This window comes from Poecilia formosa, unplaced genomic scaffold (assembly GCF_000485575.1).
Source record: "Poecilia formosa unplaced genomic scaffold, Poecilia_formosa-5.1.2 Scaffold471, whole genome shotgun sequence".
Classification (NCBI taxonomy): domain Eukaryota; kingdom Metazoa; phylum Chordata; class Actinopteri; order Cyprinodontiformes; family Poeciliidae; genus Poecilia; species Poecilia formosa.
In genome coordinates, this window is record NW_006800410.1 from 400,552 (window position 1) to 420,844 (window position 20,293).

Here is a 20,293-nt window from a genome sequence, read left to right on the forward strand (position 1 = left end):
GCTGCTCTGACCAGCTGAGGGTTTTAAATAGAAATGATCCAAACACAGTTCACATTTTCTACAATGAGTGACTGAAGTCTAGGTTGGTTCTGTGTGATTTGTTTGTAAAGGAGCTTAAAACTAAGATGTTCTTTCAGGAAGGCTTCTGGTTTTGGAGTGATGGTTCCAAGTTTGTGTTTCATCAGTGGGGCCCCGGTGAGCCAAACAATAGTGGTGGAATCGAAGACTGCATGGACATCAACTTATTTGGTATTTATTACTGGAGATACACAATTTGTAATTAATAATTTAGCTTAATTGTATGGTTTTATAATATCTTTGTATCTGGTGGCTTAGTAGGAAGGAGTTTGTCCTGTAATCTTTGGGTTCCTGGTTCAAACCCCCACTCCATTCATGTCTGTTGTGTCCTGCCCAAGGACACAAGAGATGCTGATTTCTGATCAGTGATTTCTGTAACTGATCAAATCATGTCAAAGTCTTTGTCAAAGACCTTCAGTCAGGATTTGTCTTTTTGTCTCTTTACAGGACGAGATTATGTGAATGATAATGTCTGTAGCCTGAAGCTGCCCTTCATCTGTGCCAGACCTCTGTAACCTTCTTATGCCTAAAAACCTGAATTGCCCACATGGGTTTCCTGCTGGTGATGTCATTTCCACCTGGATGCTAAGCGTCTATGACATCACTGCTGGAAGAACCTGATTTCACTTCATTTGATCACTTAAATAAATGTTTTCTTTCTCTGAAATCTGATTGATTTAATTATAGGATTAAAAATATGTCAAGATTTCAATTAAGCAGCAGCTTCTAAACTAATTGGTAATAGTTCTAAATGTCAGCTATAACTTCATGCTGAAAATCGTCAGGGGCCTCATGCATAAAGGAGTGCGCAGTTTTCACACTAAAACTTGGCGTACTGACAAACTTAGAAAAGTGCAGCGCACAAAAAAATCCAGATGTGTGAAGCCGTGCGCACACAAGTGGCTGCGCTCCTTTCCTTTATGAATCCTAATTTACAGGAAACAGAGCAGCTGCCTGTCGCCTCCATAAATACATATTAATGTAAATTTGTATAAATACCAGGAATTCTGTTGCCACGTGAAGCAGTAACCATGGCAACAGCCTTTTTTGTAGAAGTACAAGTATTTATAATAATTACATATTTTATTTAAAAGGTGCTTTCAGGGCATTTATGGTCACCTCACACAAATAAAACTAATACATTTTAAAGAAAAGAAATCTAAATAAAAAATAAAGATCAAGTGCAGATGGCTGCAGGAGCAGAGCGTTCAGCTGGGATTTTAAGACCAAGGAGGCTCTGAATGTGGACGTTTATGCCACAGACAGGAATCAGCAGTAGAAGCTACATTTACAGAGTAGAGATGCTTTCTGTCCATAAAGGCGCTTTCACAAAGCGGGTGGCTCCACTGCAGGATGGCTGCAGCTTTACCGGTACCGGTACCACACAGCTCTTCAAGTTCTGCTCAGAGATCCAGGATGATCAGTCAGGATAATCTAAACCAGGGGTGGGCAGCTCCAGGCCTGGAGGGCCGGTCTCCTGCACCTTTTAGATGTGTCTCAACTTTGACACACCTGAGTCTGACGCGCTTCACAAAGAGTTTTTGTGTCTTTGTGATCTTTTTCAGAGTTTATTTGAACAATAAACCCAACAACTGTCATTCCAGGACTGAACACTCACTTCATCATTTGCCTCACAACTAACAAGATAAATACTCTGGTAGCACACACAAGATTTTGATGAATTTTATTGGTCAAAATCAATAAAATTGATCAAATTTTATTGATCAAACTGGGTTCCCTCCACAGGGTGGCTGGGCTCTCCCTTAGAGATGGGGTGAAAAGCTCAGTCATCCAGGAGGGACTCAGAGTAGAGCTGCTGCTCCTCCACATCGAGAGGAGCCAGTTGAGGCTCGGCCATCTGGTCAGGATGCCTCCTGGACGCCTCCCTGGTGAGGAGTTCATGTCCCACCGGGAGGAGGAAGACCCAGGTCACACTGGAGGGACGATGTTTCTCAGCTGGCCTGGGAACGGCTTGGGGTTCCTGGAGGAGCTGGAAGAAGTGGCTGGGGAGGGAAGTCCTTACTTAGGCTGCTGACCCGACCCCAGATAAGAGGAAGAAAATGGATGGATGGATGGATATGTTGACTGGCAATTGAACTGGTTCTGCGTTTTTCTAAAGTAAAAAACAGTAAAATAGGACTCAGCAGCTTGAAACTCAATACAGTAATTAAAATCTAAAAACCAAGTTTTGTTCTTGAACTCTACATCAGTGCAACTGTTTGCCCCACAAAAATAAATAAAAATATACTTTTCACATCTAACAGACACCTTAGCTCCTCACTGGTTAGCAGCCCTGCATTCAGTAACTTACCAAACATGAGCCGTGGCGCTGAAAAGGTTGAAAAACAGACTGAGGCAAAAAAGCCTAAATGTTTTTTTTTCCTGTCATTTTCAGCCACAAACATTAAATTAAAAATATTTACTGTTATGTTTCTGTCTCTGCCTCCCTGTCTGCATCCTGATGTTCCTGCATGGATTCATGTATTTACAGACGCTACAGTAATGTACCGGATCAGAATGAGAACTAGCTACAGATAAAAGTATGTTTTTATCACTCTGAATAAGAATTTTAACAACTGATTTGCAGATGTATTTATTATACATCTCAACACTATTCATTGCATAACCTAGCAAAAATAATTATTTTAAAACCTCTCCTCAAGCTCTCTTCATCTCTCCTTATCATTACCCTTATAAATAGTGTGGGGGAAAAAATCTACCTGACATCAGTCCTCAGTGTTGTAGTGCTCGAGATCGGTCTTGGTCTCGAGACCATTTATTGATGGTCCCGGTCTCAAACACTGAAAATTCGGCATTTTATTTCAAGACCAGTCGAGACCGCAACTGTGAAAATATCACTAAACGTGCAGCATACTGTCCAGTTTATTTATTAACATCGTTGTTTTCGGTGGATGCAAAACGCACCAATTAAAATCCAACCAATTTCGTGTTTCTGTTACTCCCCCCTCCCCACCTTTCACTCGCACGCGGCTCTCAGACATGCGCAGTGGTTTCCTCTCAGCAGCAGAAGATGTCTGTCTAACCGTCAGTAATAGAATATCGCTGCATAAATCATAAGAAATCCGATGGCTACAGCTAACTCAGCAGCACTTCGCTTTCAGACGGTGGGGACTACGTCTAACTTTTTTAGTCACTTAGAAAAGTAGCTCAAAGAAAGGTAAGCTCCGATGACATGATGTTAGCAAAGCTAGCTGTATAGAGACACATAAGCATTTGTGATGGAAAAAAAAAAGTCATTCGCTGCGGAGATGTTGACTGACTTGTCACATATGTGTCCATATGTGTCCAAAAGTCTGCAATATAGTGATGTGACATTCAGAAACAGTTTGATTTTTCTGAACGACTCTTTACTTAGAAGATAGGACTGGAGTGTCACTGAGAGCCGTTGTTTTATCAGATTACCACCATACACTGCCAGAATAGCATTCATGCAGTGAGTACCATGCCTGCGCATGTGCATTAAGTCCGACCATCAGAGGAGTTGTCAGTTCACCATATGCAACAAGTTATGACAAAAATAAGTCATTAAATTGTTTACAATGATAACTATATAGATATACATGCGCTGTGGATTCAAAGTGTATTGAATCTGACTCCAGCTGTATGGCTGCAGCTGGAGTCAGCTACAACACACGCCTGTGTAAAACTCATTAACCTACTTAACCGCTAAGTCAGGATGCCATACAACTGTTAATATAGTGTATGACGATCTACATCATGATTCTATGTTGCTGATTAAATTAAATCTTATGGTAATGACGTGTCTGACAAATATAGCCGTGAGTTTGTGCTAAGCGTATGACAATCTGACCTTACAGAACACCCGTTCTTTGTTCTTGTAATGCTCTGCGTACACTGCAGAAGCTATCATTATTTTTAATTATGTACGTTGATATTTTTTCACATTAACAATTGACTAAAACACAAGAACGAAAGAGCACGCAGAGCATGCACATTGCTCTTTGATTGTTTTCGTTCAAAGTGGCAGCTGTAATGTCTGCCATGGTGTCAGACTGCCTGGGTTCATGTAGCAGGAGAGAGGGAGAGAACAGTCACAATAAGCATCTTGTGCTTGGTTACTTCTTGCTTGTTGCTCCTTGGTCAGTGTTCATAGTTGAGCGTTATTTACCATCTGGGCATTGCCTCAATTGCTATGTTTAATGGTGCAGAGAGTGGTGGTTTCTGACACGAGCAATATGGGCAAACGCCCAGGGCGTTATCTTTTTAGGGATGGCATGAGACCACCGCGGATTGTAGCAGAGATGGAATTTTTAATATTGGTAAAATGTATTAAGTATCTAATATCTAGGTGTTTTTATGGGAATATGGATCTTTCAGATCAATTTGAGAAGCAATTTTGATCACATTTTACATTTTATCGTGTCATGTAATACCAAGGCCGCTGGTCTTGGTCTTGACTCATTTTCGACTTCCCTTGGTCTTGGTCTTGACTTGATCTCAGACCCTAAAAGTCTTGGTCTTGTCTCGGTCTCGATACACTCTGGTCTTGGTCTTGTTTTGGTCTCGGATTAGGTGGTCTTGACCACAACACTGTCAGTCCTCACCTGTTCTTTTTGATTCCATTATGATTAACATATTTTTTTATATCTTAACACTCTGATGCTCCAGCTGGCTCTCCTATGTCTTCCCTGACCTGCTCTATTCATAGTAAAAATTAGTTTGCTTAAAAAGTAAACAAACTAAATATGTTATTGAAATGGTAACATGTTTCAGTAAACTAATTGACAACCTCAACTTAACTTCCTTAGGCTCTTTAGCTTTCTTCAGCAGCTTCACTATTCTACCACTGCCACTTTCCTGAATATCTAATCTAACATAATACACACGTTAAGTAATAATAACCTACCAAACATGGCGCTCATGTTTGGTAATGTAGTAAGTCAATGTAAGTCAACATGGTAGTGATACCCAACATGTTCCTGACACCATTTATCCCAGTCCTTCCTAAGCCAAAGGCCGCGGACCGGTACCGGTCCGTGGACCAATTGGTACCGGGCCGCACAAGAAATAATGAAATATTTCCGTTTTATGTATTATCTGAGTCTGGAGGATCTTTTATTTTGATAATCCTTTAACCGGATTCTCTGTTACTTGCGCGCCAACACTGAGCCCACAAGCAACAAAATGAGTAAGAAACAGATCAGATGTCTTTGGAAAGTTTCTTTGCAAAGGGGAAAAGGCCCAGAGAAGAGACAGGAGGATAGATTTATCCCGGACCGGTAGGTGAGTCAAACATTAAGCCGCTCTGCGTAACATGCGGCGACCGGCTGCTAATGAGGCAATGAAGCTTCAAACTGCTTCGCCACGTTCAGACCAAACAGGCTGTGGATATAAGCAACACTTTGGGTGTCATTGTCTCCATCACTCCCAGATGGGACCGTCTCATTGCAGAGAAACAAGCTCAGGGCTCCCGTTAATTTGTCATTATTGTGAGTCAAAATTTTCACGAAAGTAAAATGTTCATTTTTGTGGCGCATCTGTATCTTATTTTGAAGGGATATGTAAATGTTACCATAGCGACCAGAGTCAGAGAGCATTTGGGCAGTGGTCGAGAGATGAGTAGAGCTTGTGAGTCTTAAGTGTGGTTCACAGCGGCACCAATTGTCGGCCGATTCTCCAAACCTCTGTGACCACAGAGCTGATAAAAGTACAACAGGTTGGATCAGTTTGTGTTCAGCCACACAGCAGGAGCAACACGAACCGATTCCACTCACGACCATCCCGATTCCAGAGGATAATCCCATAAAACTCTTACTTACCACATGTGGTTTTAGAATAACCAAGCACAGATGACGATGCAGAAGCAATAGTGATAGTTCGTGGGCTCATTTTAAGCGATAAAAGACGTAGCAAAAAGAAAATGCGTTGGATAAAAGACGGCGGGAGCAACCTCTATTTGCTGCACTTTGTTTTTTCATATTTAACATATTTCTTACGCTGTGTTTAGGTTCTTTTCTGCCCTGTGGTTACATTTAGCGTCACCGCTTAATGACATAATTATGTTTTTACTGTTTTGATGCATATGTGGCATTCAGTGGTTTGACTATGCAATTAATTTTATTTGTTGCCAACAACGCCACCTGGGATTACCACCCAGGAAATAACAGTAAAGGACACAGGTCCAGTTTTGCAATAAGGCTGAGATAGTTTGAAGACAGTGATAATTTGTTATCACAATAGTATTAAAAGACTTGTATATGAACAAAAAGAAAATTCACAAAATAAATACAACTAGGCTTATACTTACTGGAACAGGAGTGGTGAACCAGTTCAGCATTAAGAGCCAAATAAAGTTCATCATCACCGTAAAGAGTGATGATCACAACAGTTTCAGGATTAGTTTTACAACACATTACCTGCTGAAACAGTTTTCTTCTTAGTCCCTAAAGCTTTAGAGCAGGGGTGTCCAAATGGGTCCTTGAGGGCCAGCGTCCGGCATGTTTTAGTTCTCTCCCTAGTGGTGTAACAATCTCAGCAAGTCAGTGTTTTCCTTAGGCCTCTAACAAGCCATCATTTGATGCAGGCGTGTAAAACCAGGGAGAGAATTAAAACATGCAGGATGCCGGGCCCGACATTGGACACCCCTGCTTTAGAGGGACACCTGACACTGTTTTGTTTGGTTTGTACTCTGTTATAGCTACTTGAAGCAACTCTTACACATGTGTCAATGAAAAGTCATTCACAGACATACATAAAACCTTTGAGCTCTGTCTGCTAAACTGGCGGATGTGGATGTGGCGTCTCACGCAGGACATTTTTGAAACATGCAGGATGATGTTCTCACATGGCTCAGCTCTATTTGAGGGTGTTGTGATGACTTCTACCATTTGCATGTTTTACACTGTACTTTAAACATCATTTTGTAACATCCCAAGTTTATCACTGTCCCCCTTTTAGCCCTCTTGTTACATGCAGCGGTGACTGCATGCATGTTCCCCCATTTCAAGTAGCTGCGTAGCTCATGCAGCTGAAGCAGGCATAGCTGGTTCCACTCTGCCTCTTGATGAGCAGAGTACAACGCTAGGTGGGACGCTGATCTCAGGGCCAACTGGACAGCATGTGTGCTGCAGCTTTGTGGTGGTTTGTGGAAGTGTGTGCACTTGTTTTTTTCCAGGCTTGTAGATGATTGGGGCCTTGTTTATGAAGATACCAGGTTCATGGTTTCTCCCAAGTTAGTTTGCTGAAGAATTGTCTCTTATTAGCCTGGATTTTGTTATTTACCCTAATTTTTTCTTTAGGTTTTTCCCTGCCACCTTCAAGATTCTTCCTGGCATAGGGATAGGGGTGGGGTTAGTCCCGAGGTCCCATATGTCTGAGAATTAGTATGGGGTCATGCGCCATGGTGGAAAATGATCCTTAGGGTCATGGATTGCAAACATGGCCATCAGGCGGCATTTGAATGGGGAATAAGGGATCAGTTTTAGCCATTCGGGCGGATGCGTAGTGTCGTCCCAGACACACTTGGGGGAGCTCTTGTATTGCTTTTGGAAGGGTCCGGGTTTTCCTTTCTGCAGAGGATTTCTCTGAGTTTGGGGGTCTGGCCGTTCGGGCTCATTCCGGCCATATGGCGTGAGGGATGAGATGGGGGGGGGGTTTGGAGCCACGTGGGAGAGCTTTAGCCATATGGTGACGTTTGGTTATTTGAAGAAGGACGGGTTCGGGGGTCGATCCGTCACCCTGTGGGGTGGGTGGTTGCAGCCATAAGTCATCATGGGGTGGTGCTGCCCTATGTCTGCAAGTGTTACGGTGGCCAAAAAAATGTTTTGGAGCTCAGGTGTACGGCGGGCGGCGTCTGGGCCGGTGGGGGAGGGTCCCGGGAAGAAAGGGGGAGCGCGTTTGCCATACGGAACCCTTTTGTTAAGGAGCTATAGGCCTGCCACAAGGGAGCCGAAGGGGATGCTGCCGGATGTCACGTGTCTGCAGGCAGAAAGGTCAAGCGCCAGAGGTCACGGGTGGGCTCCCGCTGGTCGGAGGGTCGCAAACGGGGGTCCCGTCGCCCGACCGCCCGGGACCGGAGCGGGAAGCGGTACTCCGAAGAAAAAGCGTAGCGAGAACTTTCGGGAACCCCGAATGAGGGTAGGGTCAGGATTTCTGTCCCCGGAGGTCCCACAGATGCGGGGTTCGGAGCGGAGGTCGGGCGGGATCCCGGTAACGAAAGCCCGCGGTCCGGTAGCGCCTCGAGCGACCCGGTTCTCCCGGTCCGGTAGCGCCTCGAGCGACCCGGTTCTCCGGAACCGGGTCGCCATTAGGCATCATGGGGTGGTGCTGCCCTATGTCTGCGAGTGTGATGGGGTCCGAAAAAATCTTTTGGAGCGCAGGTCCGGGGCGGGTGGCGTTCAGGCCGGTGGGGTTGGGTTTTCGGTTCCCCGAGGTCCCAGAGCCGCGGGATTCAGACCAGAGGTTGGGCGGGGTCCCGGTAACGGCACCCCGGGTACGGAACCTCCTTGAGCGGTCCTGGTTCCATAGAACCGGACCCGGACATACGGAAGCATGGGGTGGTGCTGCCAAATGGCCTCGACCTGTTGAGCCGCGTTGTGCTGGGGCTCGGGTGTAAGGCCCCTCGACATATGAAATCATGAGTGCTGCTGCCAAATGGCTGCCTTACCAGGGGCACGAGACATAAGGAGACTTTCAGGGGTCCCACCGAATGTCTGAGCCTCTGCCCGGGTTTGACAACTTGTTGCGGGGTTGAGGATGTCCGAATCCCGGGGAGGGTCCAGCCATTTGCTGGAACGGTCCAGCCATTTGGTGGAACGGAGACCGGTTCCTTCTCAAAGTCCCCGGACATATAAATAGATTTCCAGACCTGCTTGTCAGTCTGGAAGAACCAACAATAACAACATTCGGATTTGTTAAAAAGCGGCTTGAGTTATCTTGCGACATACGACGACGATGCAACGTTCGACCAGTTACGGGTCAACTGTGTCCGCTACCGGCTGAAGCGAAAGAACTCATTACGGTACACGACCACACATTTGCATCCTGTAGTTTAGCGGAGTAGTCAGAGGGCTACCCCAACTGGGAATCGAACCAGACCCAGAGCTTCCATTTTACAAGGTTGCGGCACCTTTAACCGGTTGACTGCTGAAGCCATGTGGGTTATTTTTGTTCACAGGGCTTATGACCTCATAGCAAGTAATGTAGACATCTAGGAGCATCCAGGTACGGACGTAGGGGAAGCATGGGGTGCTCCTTCCAAATGGCTGCCTTACCAGGGGCACAGACATAAGGAGACTTCCAGGGGTCCCACCCAATGTCTGAGCCTCTTCTCGGGTTCAGTGCCCCGTCCCGGGGAGGGGTTTCAGCCATTTGCAGGAACGGTTCAGCCATTTGGTGCAACAGGGACCTGTGTCATCTCAACAAAGTCCCCAGCCATACTTAAGCTATAATAGAAGTAGGCTCGTGGCCATTGGGGATCACAAGCGATCGAGCCTTTATGGTGCAGGGCCTCCCGAGCCAGGCGGGCTTTGGAGAAGGTTCCGGCCGGTTTCGTTTATTCCCCGGGGCGCGCCGGACGGGGAATTCTGAACGGCGGCATTCTGAACGGAGCACAGGAATCCCCCTTAAACCCTCGAGAAGACGGATGTCCCCAACGGCAAAGGCCCCATTGAAAAGGATGTCCGGATGTCTAGAGGCTTCCCTATGTCCGAAGTGCCTTCTTATGTCCTTTGTCAGCCAAAACGATAGAAAAGGCTTAAGCAGCTTGTGGGAATCGTACCCTGGTCGCTGGGGGGGAGAGGGGGGGCACCACAGAGGATTAACCACAAGACTACTTGAGCCATACGGGTAACCTTTGCTCATAGTGCTTATGACCTCATAGCAAGTAATGTAGACATCGGGGAGAATCCAGGTCCGGACATACAGAATCATGGGGTGCTGCTGCCAAATGGCTGCCTTACCAGGGGCACGAGACATCAGGAGACTTCCAGGGGCTCCGCCGAATGTCCGGGCCGGTGCCCCGTCCCCGGTAGGAGTTCCAGCCATATGCTGGAACAGTCCAGCCATTTGGTGGAACGGGACTTGTGCCATTTCAAAGTCCCCAGCCACAAGGAGACGTCCACGGGTCCCACCGAATGTCTGAGCCTCTGCCCGGGTTCTGGTGCTCTGATCCCGGGTAAAGAAGCTCCATATCTCCCCCCTGGACCTCCAGGACCAGGTGCGGCCCAGCGGAGGTCCGGGGACCGGCCTCCGGTTCCGGAGAACCGGGCAGGGGTATTTTTGACAACTTGTAGCGGGGCTGAGGATGTCCGAATCCCGGGCAGGTTCCAGCCATTTGCTGGAACAGTCCAGCCATTTGGTGGAACGGGGACTTATGCCATCTCAACAAAGTCCCCAGACATAGTCTTTCTGTAGACTAATAGAAATAGGGTGGTGGCCATAGGGGATCATGAGTGAATGAGCCTTTATGTCAGCCAAAAAGATAGAAAAGGCTTTCTGCAGCCAGCGGGAAGCAAACCCAGGTCTCTGGGGTGGAGAGCGGGCAGCTAAACCACTAAACTATAGGAGCCATGAGGGTTGCCTCGGCTCCTGGCGCGTTTGGCTTCTAAGCCACAGAGGCAAAACATGATGAAGTGCTTTTCCAAGATTGTGTACATAATGGGTTCTCTGCGCAAGCAGGCCGCGAACCCGGGCCTCCCGGGTGGGAGTGCGGCTACTGGACCACTTTGCGAACAGAGATAAAGACTGGCAGCGCTTACGAGGGCTTATGAGGGTGGGGGGAACCGGGAGACACTTAGAAGCAGGAGGTGGTGCTGCCCGATGGCAGCGGGGGACACCTGGCAGCATCCCAGCCTTTTGGGATCATTAGCCACCGTGCAGCAGGGAGCAATGCACCCAAACGTCCTGCGCCACCTGGTGTCGGGTGCTGGAACATGCCGCAAAAGCCGCCGTACGGCAGCATTCGGAAAAAGTTAAGTGTTTTTGAGCGACTTTGCGATTTTCGGGCGGCCACGCTCGCCAAAAATTGGGTCTCGTTGGAACGGAGTACTCCGGGCTGGGCTCTTTCAGGTGCCCCGGGTCCCGCGGTCCCACGAGGTTCGGTTCGCCTGCTAGGATTTTTCAAAGTGGGCCCAAAATGCTGCCGGGTGGCCAGGTTAGGGGTCATGGGCCTAACCCCACCCCCTAAAATAAAACTAACTATGCTCTCCTGGTTTTGCCTCTTCATTCCCTGGTTATTTATTACACTCCCCCTCAAACTCCCAAGACTGTCGTGGGGATGTAACACCTTTTTAAAAACTTCCTGGACACACCACTGCTCATTAGTCTTGGCATTTAATACAAACCTAAACAAGCGTTAATACAAATGAAACCTCTCAAGTATCGTTAATAATTTAAACTAACAGGAGTCTCTGTTTTTTTATGATTTTTCTCACTTTCGTTCTGTTTCTCTTGTACTTTTTGCCGTTAAAGTGACTCCAAATCTGAAATCCATGACCCTGCCGCTCTATGCGTCACTGTGATGTGCACGGCATTGATTGTGTTCATGTCATCAGAACGGGTTTGCTTTTCCCCTGAGTGGCACCAGAACCTGCTGCGCAAACTCTGACTTGTTTCTATCTTATTTGCACAGCAGCAGCAGCAGCTTGCTCTGCTTCAGTCCCACCTCTGTGCCACAATCCTCTGAGCATTGATGCAGCGCAAAGTGCATCGACATGAAATTATGCAAAAAAATACAGAGACCTGTTGACGAAAGGCGTTACCATGGAAACAGATTTTATTCTTAAAAGATTCAGCTTCAGTCTATCACCTCTGACCTCAAGTCTTTCCTCTTAGACTGAAACTGCTGCAGATCTGTAGCACTAGCTTAACATTTCACATCCTGCGCTGCACCGTTATACTTTTGTCAATGCTGCCTTCAGTGAGTGTGGGAAATTTCAGTATCCAGGAGCCGCACAGGATCCTTTGAAGTGTCGCATCACTACCCCTGCACTGGAAGATCATTCAGACCGCAGAAGCTTTCTAATTGTTTCCAAAAAAGGCAAAACACAGAGCAGCCAGCATCAAATCCAAAGGAATCATCTCTAGACCTCTGTGACAGGATTGTCTTGAGACACAAATCTGGAGAAGGATCCAGAACCTGGCCTCTTTTTAACATAGGTGGACTGAAGCTGGTTTCAGCCTTCAGGATGGCCGACAGCTCTTGTCCTCTGCCACGGAGCCCTTCTGGCATGACAGATCCCACTTCTGACACCAAGAATGTGGTGGAAATTCCTTATCCAACAGGTAGGGAAACTACTCAAGAACTGAGAAAGTTGCAACTTTATCTTTCAAGTGTTTTATTTGAAGGCAGTCAGTTTAAAGACTGAATCCAACAGAGCCAGGGAAAGCAGAGCGACATCTCACAGATACGTCCTTTTTTTAATCCACGTCTGTTATCAGAGAGCACATTCCATACAAGAACACTGTTCTGGACAGAGAAGCAGAAGTGGCAACATCAGCCGGTTTGGTCCGGTTCTAANACAGTGGAGAGGAATGAGAGGAGACCTCCAACAGAACCAGAACCTGTGCTGCTCTGACCAGCTGAGGGTTTTAAATAGAAATGATCCAAACACAGTTCACATTTTCTACAATGAGTGACTGAAGTCTAGGTTGGTTCTGTGTGATTTGTTTGCAAAGGAGCTTAAAACTAAGATGTTCTTTCAGGAAGGCTTCTGGTTGTGGAGTGACGGTTCCAAGTTTTTGTTTCATCACTGGGGCCCCGGTGAGCCAAACAACGGCAGGGGAAACGAAGACTGCATGGACATCAACTTTGAAGGTATTTATTACTGGGAAATCACAACTTGTAATTTTATAATTTAGTTTAAATGCATGTTTTTATAATATCTTTGTATCTGGTGGCTTAGTAGGAAGGAGTTTGTCCTGTAATCTTTGGGTTCCTGGTTCCTGGTTCGAACCCCCACTCCATTCATGTCTGTTGTGCATGTTGTGCAAGACACTTCATCTGCCCTGCATGCTTTCTGTAACTGATCCAATCATGTCAAAGGTTTGCAGTCAGGATTTGTCTCTTTGTCTCTTTACAGGACGAGATCATGTGAATGATAATATCTGTAGCATGAAGTTCTACTTCATCTGTGCCAGACCCGTCAAACCTTCTCATGCCTTTTAAATGCCCATATGGGTTTCCTGCTGGTGATGTCACTTCCACCTGGATGTTAAGCCTCGATGACATCACTGCTGGAAGAACCTGATTTCACTTCATTTGATCACTTTAATAAACGTTTATTTCTCTGAAATCTGATTGATTTTTATTCTTTTATTTAAAATATGTCAACATTATAAGCAGCAGCTTATAAACTAATAGTTCTAAATCTCAGCTATAACTTCATGCTGAAAATCATCAGGATATCAGTGCATCAGTAAGGTAATAAAAATCTATGAAATATGAACAGTTTTCACAAACTCTGAACCACCTGGTTTGAACAAATTCACTAGTGTCACAAATACTGGACACCTAATGAAACCTGGTAAGAATGTTTGTGATCATAAACCTCTGAAACACCAGAGCATCTTTAGTTAAAAATCTGTTGACCCCGACCAGAATACTGCAGATGGGTCGTTATTAGGTCTCACCGCAGGACGATGATCCAAATCACACATGAATACTGACATTTTTCAGCAGACAGAGAATCAACTTTCTAATGTTGGAGATATTAGTTTAATCATGCTAGTTTTTAGTAGACCTCCGTTTAGGTTAGATTTAGACTCGTGGTTTAATCAATATATAACTTAATCGGTAGGGCTTTTTTCTTTAGATATAATAATCATGATTTGATTCAAATTAGTCTATGTAGCACAGTTTTTTTTATAGTACATCACTTTCTTAACAGAGCATCAGTCAGTATTAGAATTTGTGGCCAATTGTGCTTCAGTACATATTTCTTCCCATGATTCCCCTGCTATTAACTCCTGCAGTTCAGTCTCCCAATTCTGCTTTATGTTTGAGGAATCATGCATATTCATAGAGAGAAGCAGATCATATACTTTACTAATAACTTTATTGTTTCCCTTTCCTCCTTATATGTCCATTAGAAAACTTTCTATAGGTGTAGGTTCATGAGGTTTAGTGCAGTTGCTATGTGTTGTCACAAAGGTTCTGAGTTGTAAATATCTACAGATGTCTGTCTGAGGGAGACCAAATTCACTTTTCTTCTGCTCAAAGGTTTTGAAAATCCCCTCTTTAATTAACTGATGGATGTTACGGCCCTGGGCCTTGTAGGCTGGGTTGCAGGTGTTGCTTTTGTCTGTCTTTGTGCTCCTCCCCTTTGCAGGTGTCTCTGGTTCATTGATTGGGAGCGCAGAGTACTTGAACCTCGCTGTCTCCGTCTTCTGGGTCGCCTTCAGCGTCCACTCTGCCGATTGACACTAGTGGCGTTTTGTTGCCAGGCCTCAGCTCCCCTCCTTTTTGCACATTTGAGTTTGTCTTTGTTTTTTGCACTTCAACACTCCCATATGCACTCATGCAACACATCCAAGCATTTGCATTACACCACTGATACTGATATCCACAATCCATTGTTGTTTTTGTTAATAAATATTAATTTAAATGCACTTTAACCCCTGCATGGTCTCCCGTTTTGTTATGACCTTGAGCCAGTCGTAAGATGATCCATAATTAGACCAGGGTCTGAACCCAGAATCTAGCTTGTTTGGTAAAAAAGTCTTCATAAATCCTATACTTGATAAAAGTGAGATCTGTTTTAATAACATAAAACCTGATTGTATTTTCTTCCAGATTTTGAGGGTGTTTTTTGTCCAGATTGTAATTTATTTTGCAGCAGCATCTAAGAAAGGTAATGTTTGCAGTGGCACTGAGAACATTGAGTATCTGTACTATTCTGTAGCCATACTAATAAGGGTTTAAGTTGTGCAGCCCAGTAATACAATTTTAAGTTTGGGACTTTAAGGCCCCCCCTTGGGTTTAGATAACTGCAGAGGTTTCAGTCTGATTCTAGGGTGTTTTTTTGCCAAATGAATCCAGATATCATTTATCTAAGTTATCAAAGGTAGATTTGGGAATCTCCACAGGCAGCATCTGGAATACATAGAGTAGTCTTGGTAAAACATTTATATGGAAACTTTCAACCCGACCCATCAGAGAAATGGGGAGTGTAGCCCATCGCTGCAAATCATTTTTTAATGGCTTGTAGAAGTTTACTCTAGTCTGCCTCATAAAGGTGGAGGTATATGAATACCCAGATATCTGATGCCGTTCTTTTGCCACTTGAATCCGCTCTGTAGTTTTGTGGAATCTGAAATTGTACTGTTTACATCTGTAGCCTCCGTTTTTTTCTATATTGTAGCCTGAGTAAAATCCATATTGTGAGAAGAGCTCTTTTAGGTGGCGGATTGTTGATTTAGGTTCCATCAAATACAATAATACATCATCAGCATACTAGGACATTTTGTGTACTTCCTTGTTTATACCTTTTCTAGATCTATGTTCAACAGTGACTTAGGTCTACAGGACCGGCAGTCTGTAGGATCCTTACCCTCTTTGTGGATTACTATTGTGGCTTCTGTCCAAGATGGTACCATAGTTTTGGATTTTAAAGCATGATGATATGCTTTTAATAGCAAGGGAGCCAGAAGATCTATAAAAGTTGTTGGCAAATCCATCTGGGCCTGGACTTTTGTTGTTGTTAAGCGATTTAATTACCTGCTTGATTTCCCATTCCTCAATCGGTTGATTGAACTTTAAAGCCGCCTCATCCGTTAAGGGGCTCAACTTTGTTATTTTCAAAATCTGTGAGCTCTTGGTTATTATTACAGGTATCAGTGTTCGTATATAATAATTTGTACAATTTTGCAAGAAACTCTGATATGTCCCATTTTAATAAGACCAGTGCATGGTCAGAAATAGCAATAGGTAATATTTCTATATCTACTATTCTATGCAACTCTGCATACATAGAATGGTGCGGTTCGTCCGTAAAGCTGCTCTTACACTGTAAGCATCAACACTGTGTTCAGTCTATCCGCTAACCTGTATAAATCCTCCTCAGCTTCTTCCCGCCGTCGCTCTGAACCAGCAGCAGAAAGGCTGCCGAACTCCCGGCATCGCTCCCATCATATTAAGGATGTTTATTGGTCCCCCAAAAACGATGAAAACACAAAATTATCAATCAGTAAAATCCCCACGGGCCGAGCTTGAAAATCGGACGTTATGCTGCTAACACTTAGCTTTCGTCAACAACTCAGAGGCAGAAGTGAGAGCGCTGTGCAACGCAAGTAATGACCCGGCCGGAACATAGTGGCTAAATAATAAAACATAATTTAACGAAGCTTCGAGGCAGGTAAATTTTCCTCGAGGAATTTTAATAATCGAGGTACTCGAATCACTCGAGGAATCGTTTCAGCCCTAATTGTCAGGAGTTGTGGTTGGTGGTGGTGAGAATGAGCGCAGGAACCCAGATGAAGATGATGATGAATTTAATGAAGGTAGCAGGTCGAACAGTCAAAAAAGTAGGCAGCACAGTGAGCGGAAAATAAAGCCAACACTGGTAGCAATAGGCTGAGCAACAGACACAGGACTTAAGCAGTTCTACTGTAACGACGAAATAATGAGAAACTCAGGACTAACAGTTCTACTGAGAAACTGAACTGAAAACTACAATGGATGAGGAACAGACGAGGAGGACCCGACAACAGACAGAGAAAACAGGTGGACTCAAATACACACGGGGTAATCAAGGGAACGAGGCACACCTGGGAACAATCAAGGGCTGAGAGGACAACACAGAGACTCAGGGAAACAGGACTAAACAGAAAATCCCAAAATAACTATACAGAAAAACATGGATCATGACACTAATACAAACCTAAACAAGCGTTAATACAAATGAAACCTCTCAAGTATCGTTAATAATTTAAACTAACATAGGAGTCTCTGTTTCTTTTTGATTTTTCTAACTTTTGTTCTGTTTCTCTTGTACTTTTTGCCGTTAAAGTGACTCCAAATCTGAAATCCATGACCCTGCCGCTCTACGCGTCACTGTGATGTGCACGGCATTGATTGTGTTCATGTCATCAGAACGGGTTTGCTTTTCCCCTGAGTGGCACCAGAACCTGCTGCGCAAACTCTGACTTGTTTCTATCTTATTTCCACAGCAGCAGCAGCAGCTTGCTCTGCTTCAGTCCCACCTCTGTGCCACAATCCTCTGAGCATTGATGCAGCACAAAGTGCATCGACATGAAATTATGCAGAAAAATACAGAGACCTGTTGAGGAAAGGCGTTACCATGGAAACAGATTTTATTCTTAAAAGATTCAGCTTCAGTCTATCACCTCTGACCTCAAGTCTTTCCTCTTAGACTGAAACTGCTGCAGATCTGTAGCACTAGTTTAACATTTCACATCCTGCGCTGCACCGTTATACTTTTGTCAATGCTGCCTTCAGTGAGTGTGGGAAATTTCAGTATCCAAGAGCCGCACAGGATCCTTTGAAGTGTCGCATCACTACACCTGCACTGGAAAATCATTCAGACCGCAGAAGCTTTCTAATTGTTTCCAAAAAAGGCAAAACACAGAGCAGCCAGCATCAAATCCAAAGGAATCATCTCTAGACCTCTGTGACAGGATTGTCTTGAGACACAAATCTGGAGAAGGATCCAGAACCTGGCCTCTTTTTAACATAGGTGGACTGAAGCTGGTTTCAGCCTTCAGGATGGCCGACAGCTCTTGTCCTCTGCCACGGAGCCCTTCTGGCATGACAGATCCCACTTCTGACACCAAGAATGTGGTGGAAATTCCTTATCCAACAGGTAGAGAAACTACTCAAGAACTGAGAAAGTTGCAACTTTATCTTTCAAGTGTTTTATTTGAAGGCAGTCAGTTTAAAGACTGAATCCAACAGAGCCAGGGAAAGCAGAGCGACATNGTCAGTTTAAAGACTGAATCCAACAGAGCCAGGGAAAGCAGAGCGACATCTCACAGATACGTCCTTTTTTTAATCCACGTCTGTTATCAGAGAGCACATTCCATACAAGAACACTGTTCTGGACAGAGAAGCAGAAGTGGCAACATCAGCCGGTTTGGTCCGGTTCTAAGCAGTTCTTGTGGTACGTAACTCTTCACGCCACCAGGAAAACGTCCCTGGCCGAATCCTGGAAGATTCTGCAACAACTTGAACACGTAAAAAAGTGACAAAACGAGAACAGACAGTGACTTACTCAAAAATGTCCACTTCTCAGACAAACAAAGTGAAGGTATATAAAGTCTGTGTTTCCATCTCTGAGACATCCTGTGACCAGAAACTGCTGCTGGAACAGACTCTTCAACTAATCATCAAAACAAGGTAACATTTAAAGTCCTGCTGCTCATCGTGATGTTTTCTGTCTTGGTTGAGTTGATTTGTGATACTAATTATGAACTTTCCTAACGACTCTTTCCACAGATGGCTGCTGGTCTCGTCTTCACTCTGGTTCTTGGTCTGAGCTTTGGACTCTGGGATGGAGCTGATGTAAGTAAGGACTTAAAACAATGATTGGTACGTCCCTGTTGTGAGCTTTGGCTGACTGACGCAGATCAGATGGAGCAATCTGAGCCATTATTTGGTTGAACTTCAATGAAGAAACTTTGTTTTGTTGGGAATTTTTTTTCTGAAACTTTGGGTTTTTCCATCCACAGGCTGGATGTCAACTGAGAGGTGCGTGCTTCTTTTATTGTTGTTATATTGAGTTTCTAACACCAAGAAGACAACAGTTTTAAAGTGGGAAGTTCTTTAAAAATATAGAAAACTATTGCTTTATTTGGTCGTCCTTTCAGCACATGTACAGGACTTAATTTCTGTATAAAGTAAGTTAATAAATTGTTTAATCAGTACATATTGCACAGAAACATCCCATCCTGCAAGGCAGATAGGTCACAGTAGTTTTTACAGAAGGCAGCTAGAAACGCTAAGAAGGCAAATTATTGTCTGAATAAAATAACTGAATCAGAACCAATAAATGTCATTTCAGAGGTTTTTCATGTGAAAATATTTTCTAATAATTTTTATGTATATTTACCATAATAGTTATGTAGTGGTGTGATTGAGAGGTGATGAGTCTGACACAGAGGACCCAGATTGGAATTAATAAATGATAATTTAATGACAAAATCCAGAAAATACAATGTCCAAAATCCAGGCAGCACAGAGATGAGCAGAAGGTTAAAGCTCTCTACTGGTAGCAACTGGATATATAAAGGACCTGACTGACTGACTGACTGACTGACTGACTGACTGACTGACTGACCAAGGCAAGACGGTTAGACAAGAGGAGGACCCAACGAAGAACAAGGAAGACGGGTGGGTTTAAAAACACAGAGGGTAATCAGGGAAATGAGACACAGCTGGAACAATCAAAGGGCAGACAGGACAACACGGAGACTCAACGGACACAGAAACCCAAAATAAACACACAGAAAAACTCAAATCCTCACAATAATGTTTGATGTAGCTGAACCTCTGGACTGTGTTCGGTGATAAAATGATGCTGATTATCGGATGGACGTATTTACCTTTTTTCTTCATATTTCCCAGCTCCCACAAAACTTGACTGCCCTGCAGGCTGGAGTTGGTTCGAGCGTCGCTGTTTTGTGTTTGTGCGTTATAAAAAGTCCTGGGCTGCAGCAGAGGTACAGCAGATGTGCTGGTCACAGCAGATTTCCTAATTTCAAAGGAAATGTAAATTTATTGATACAAGACAATAAAATTCACCAACAACAAGGTTACAGAAACTGATTTAAACAAATAGAACCATAATTTCTAAAGGTCGATATTCAGCTGCACCAACTGTCTCACTGCAGAGGGAAGTTTAAACCACTGTTGCCTTTTTCAGAAATATTGCCTCTCATTGGATTCACATCTGGCCTCATACCACAGTGCAGAGGAGTACAAGTTCATCAGAAACCTTGTCCACCAAGCAACTGGAAAACACACAGAAACTTGGATTGGAGGTTATGATTCAGCACAGGTGAGTTTTTAAAAACACTAATAAGTCTGTCTGGTTGATCACTTTTCATGTCAATATGCATTTCTCATGGCACTTTGTAAATGCTTTGAGACAACATGTGTTGTTAATTGGCATTTTATAAATGAACTGAATTGAATTGAACAGGTGTTCCTAATAAAGTGGTCAGTTCAGTCAAAGACATTCCAGTTGATCCTGGTTATAACACGATGCAGTTAACTGCA

At 44.3% G+C, this 20,293-nt stretch overlaps 1 protein-coding gene and 1 long non-coding RNA gene across 3 annotated transcripts in view; both read left to right on the top strand.

Annotated features, from left to right (window-relative positions):
• The window catches only part of LOC103156237 (galactose-specific lectin nattectin-like), a 43,162-nt gene that overhangs the window by 19,053 nt on the left and 3,816 nt on the right, over positions 1–20,293 (top strand). The window contains exon 6 of the mRNA XM_016664150.1: positions 12,763–12,874. Coding sequence (XP_016519636.1) covers positions 12,763–12,874 — 112 coding nt within the window. The remainder of the gene's footprint in view (positions 1–12,762; positions 12,875–20,293) is intronic.
• Positions 18,245–20,015, top strand: LOC103156239 (uncharacterized). 2 transcript variants are annotated; one of them, XR_001659633.1, is made up of 5 exons: positions 18,245–18,412; positions 18,512–18,577; positions 18,745–18,763; positions 19,640–19,745; positions 19,938–20,015. It is a non-coding gene; the product is annotated as an uncharacterized LOC103156239 (long non-coding RNA). The 2 variants fall into 2 exon arrangements; XR_001659632.1 differs by having other exon boundaries at positions 18,248–18,412; positions 19,640–19,734.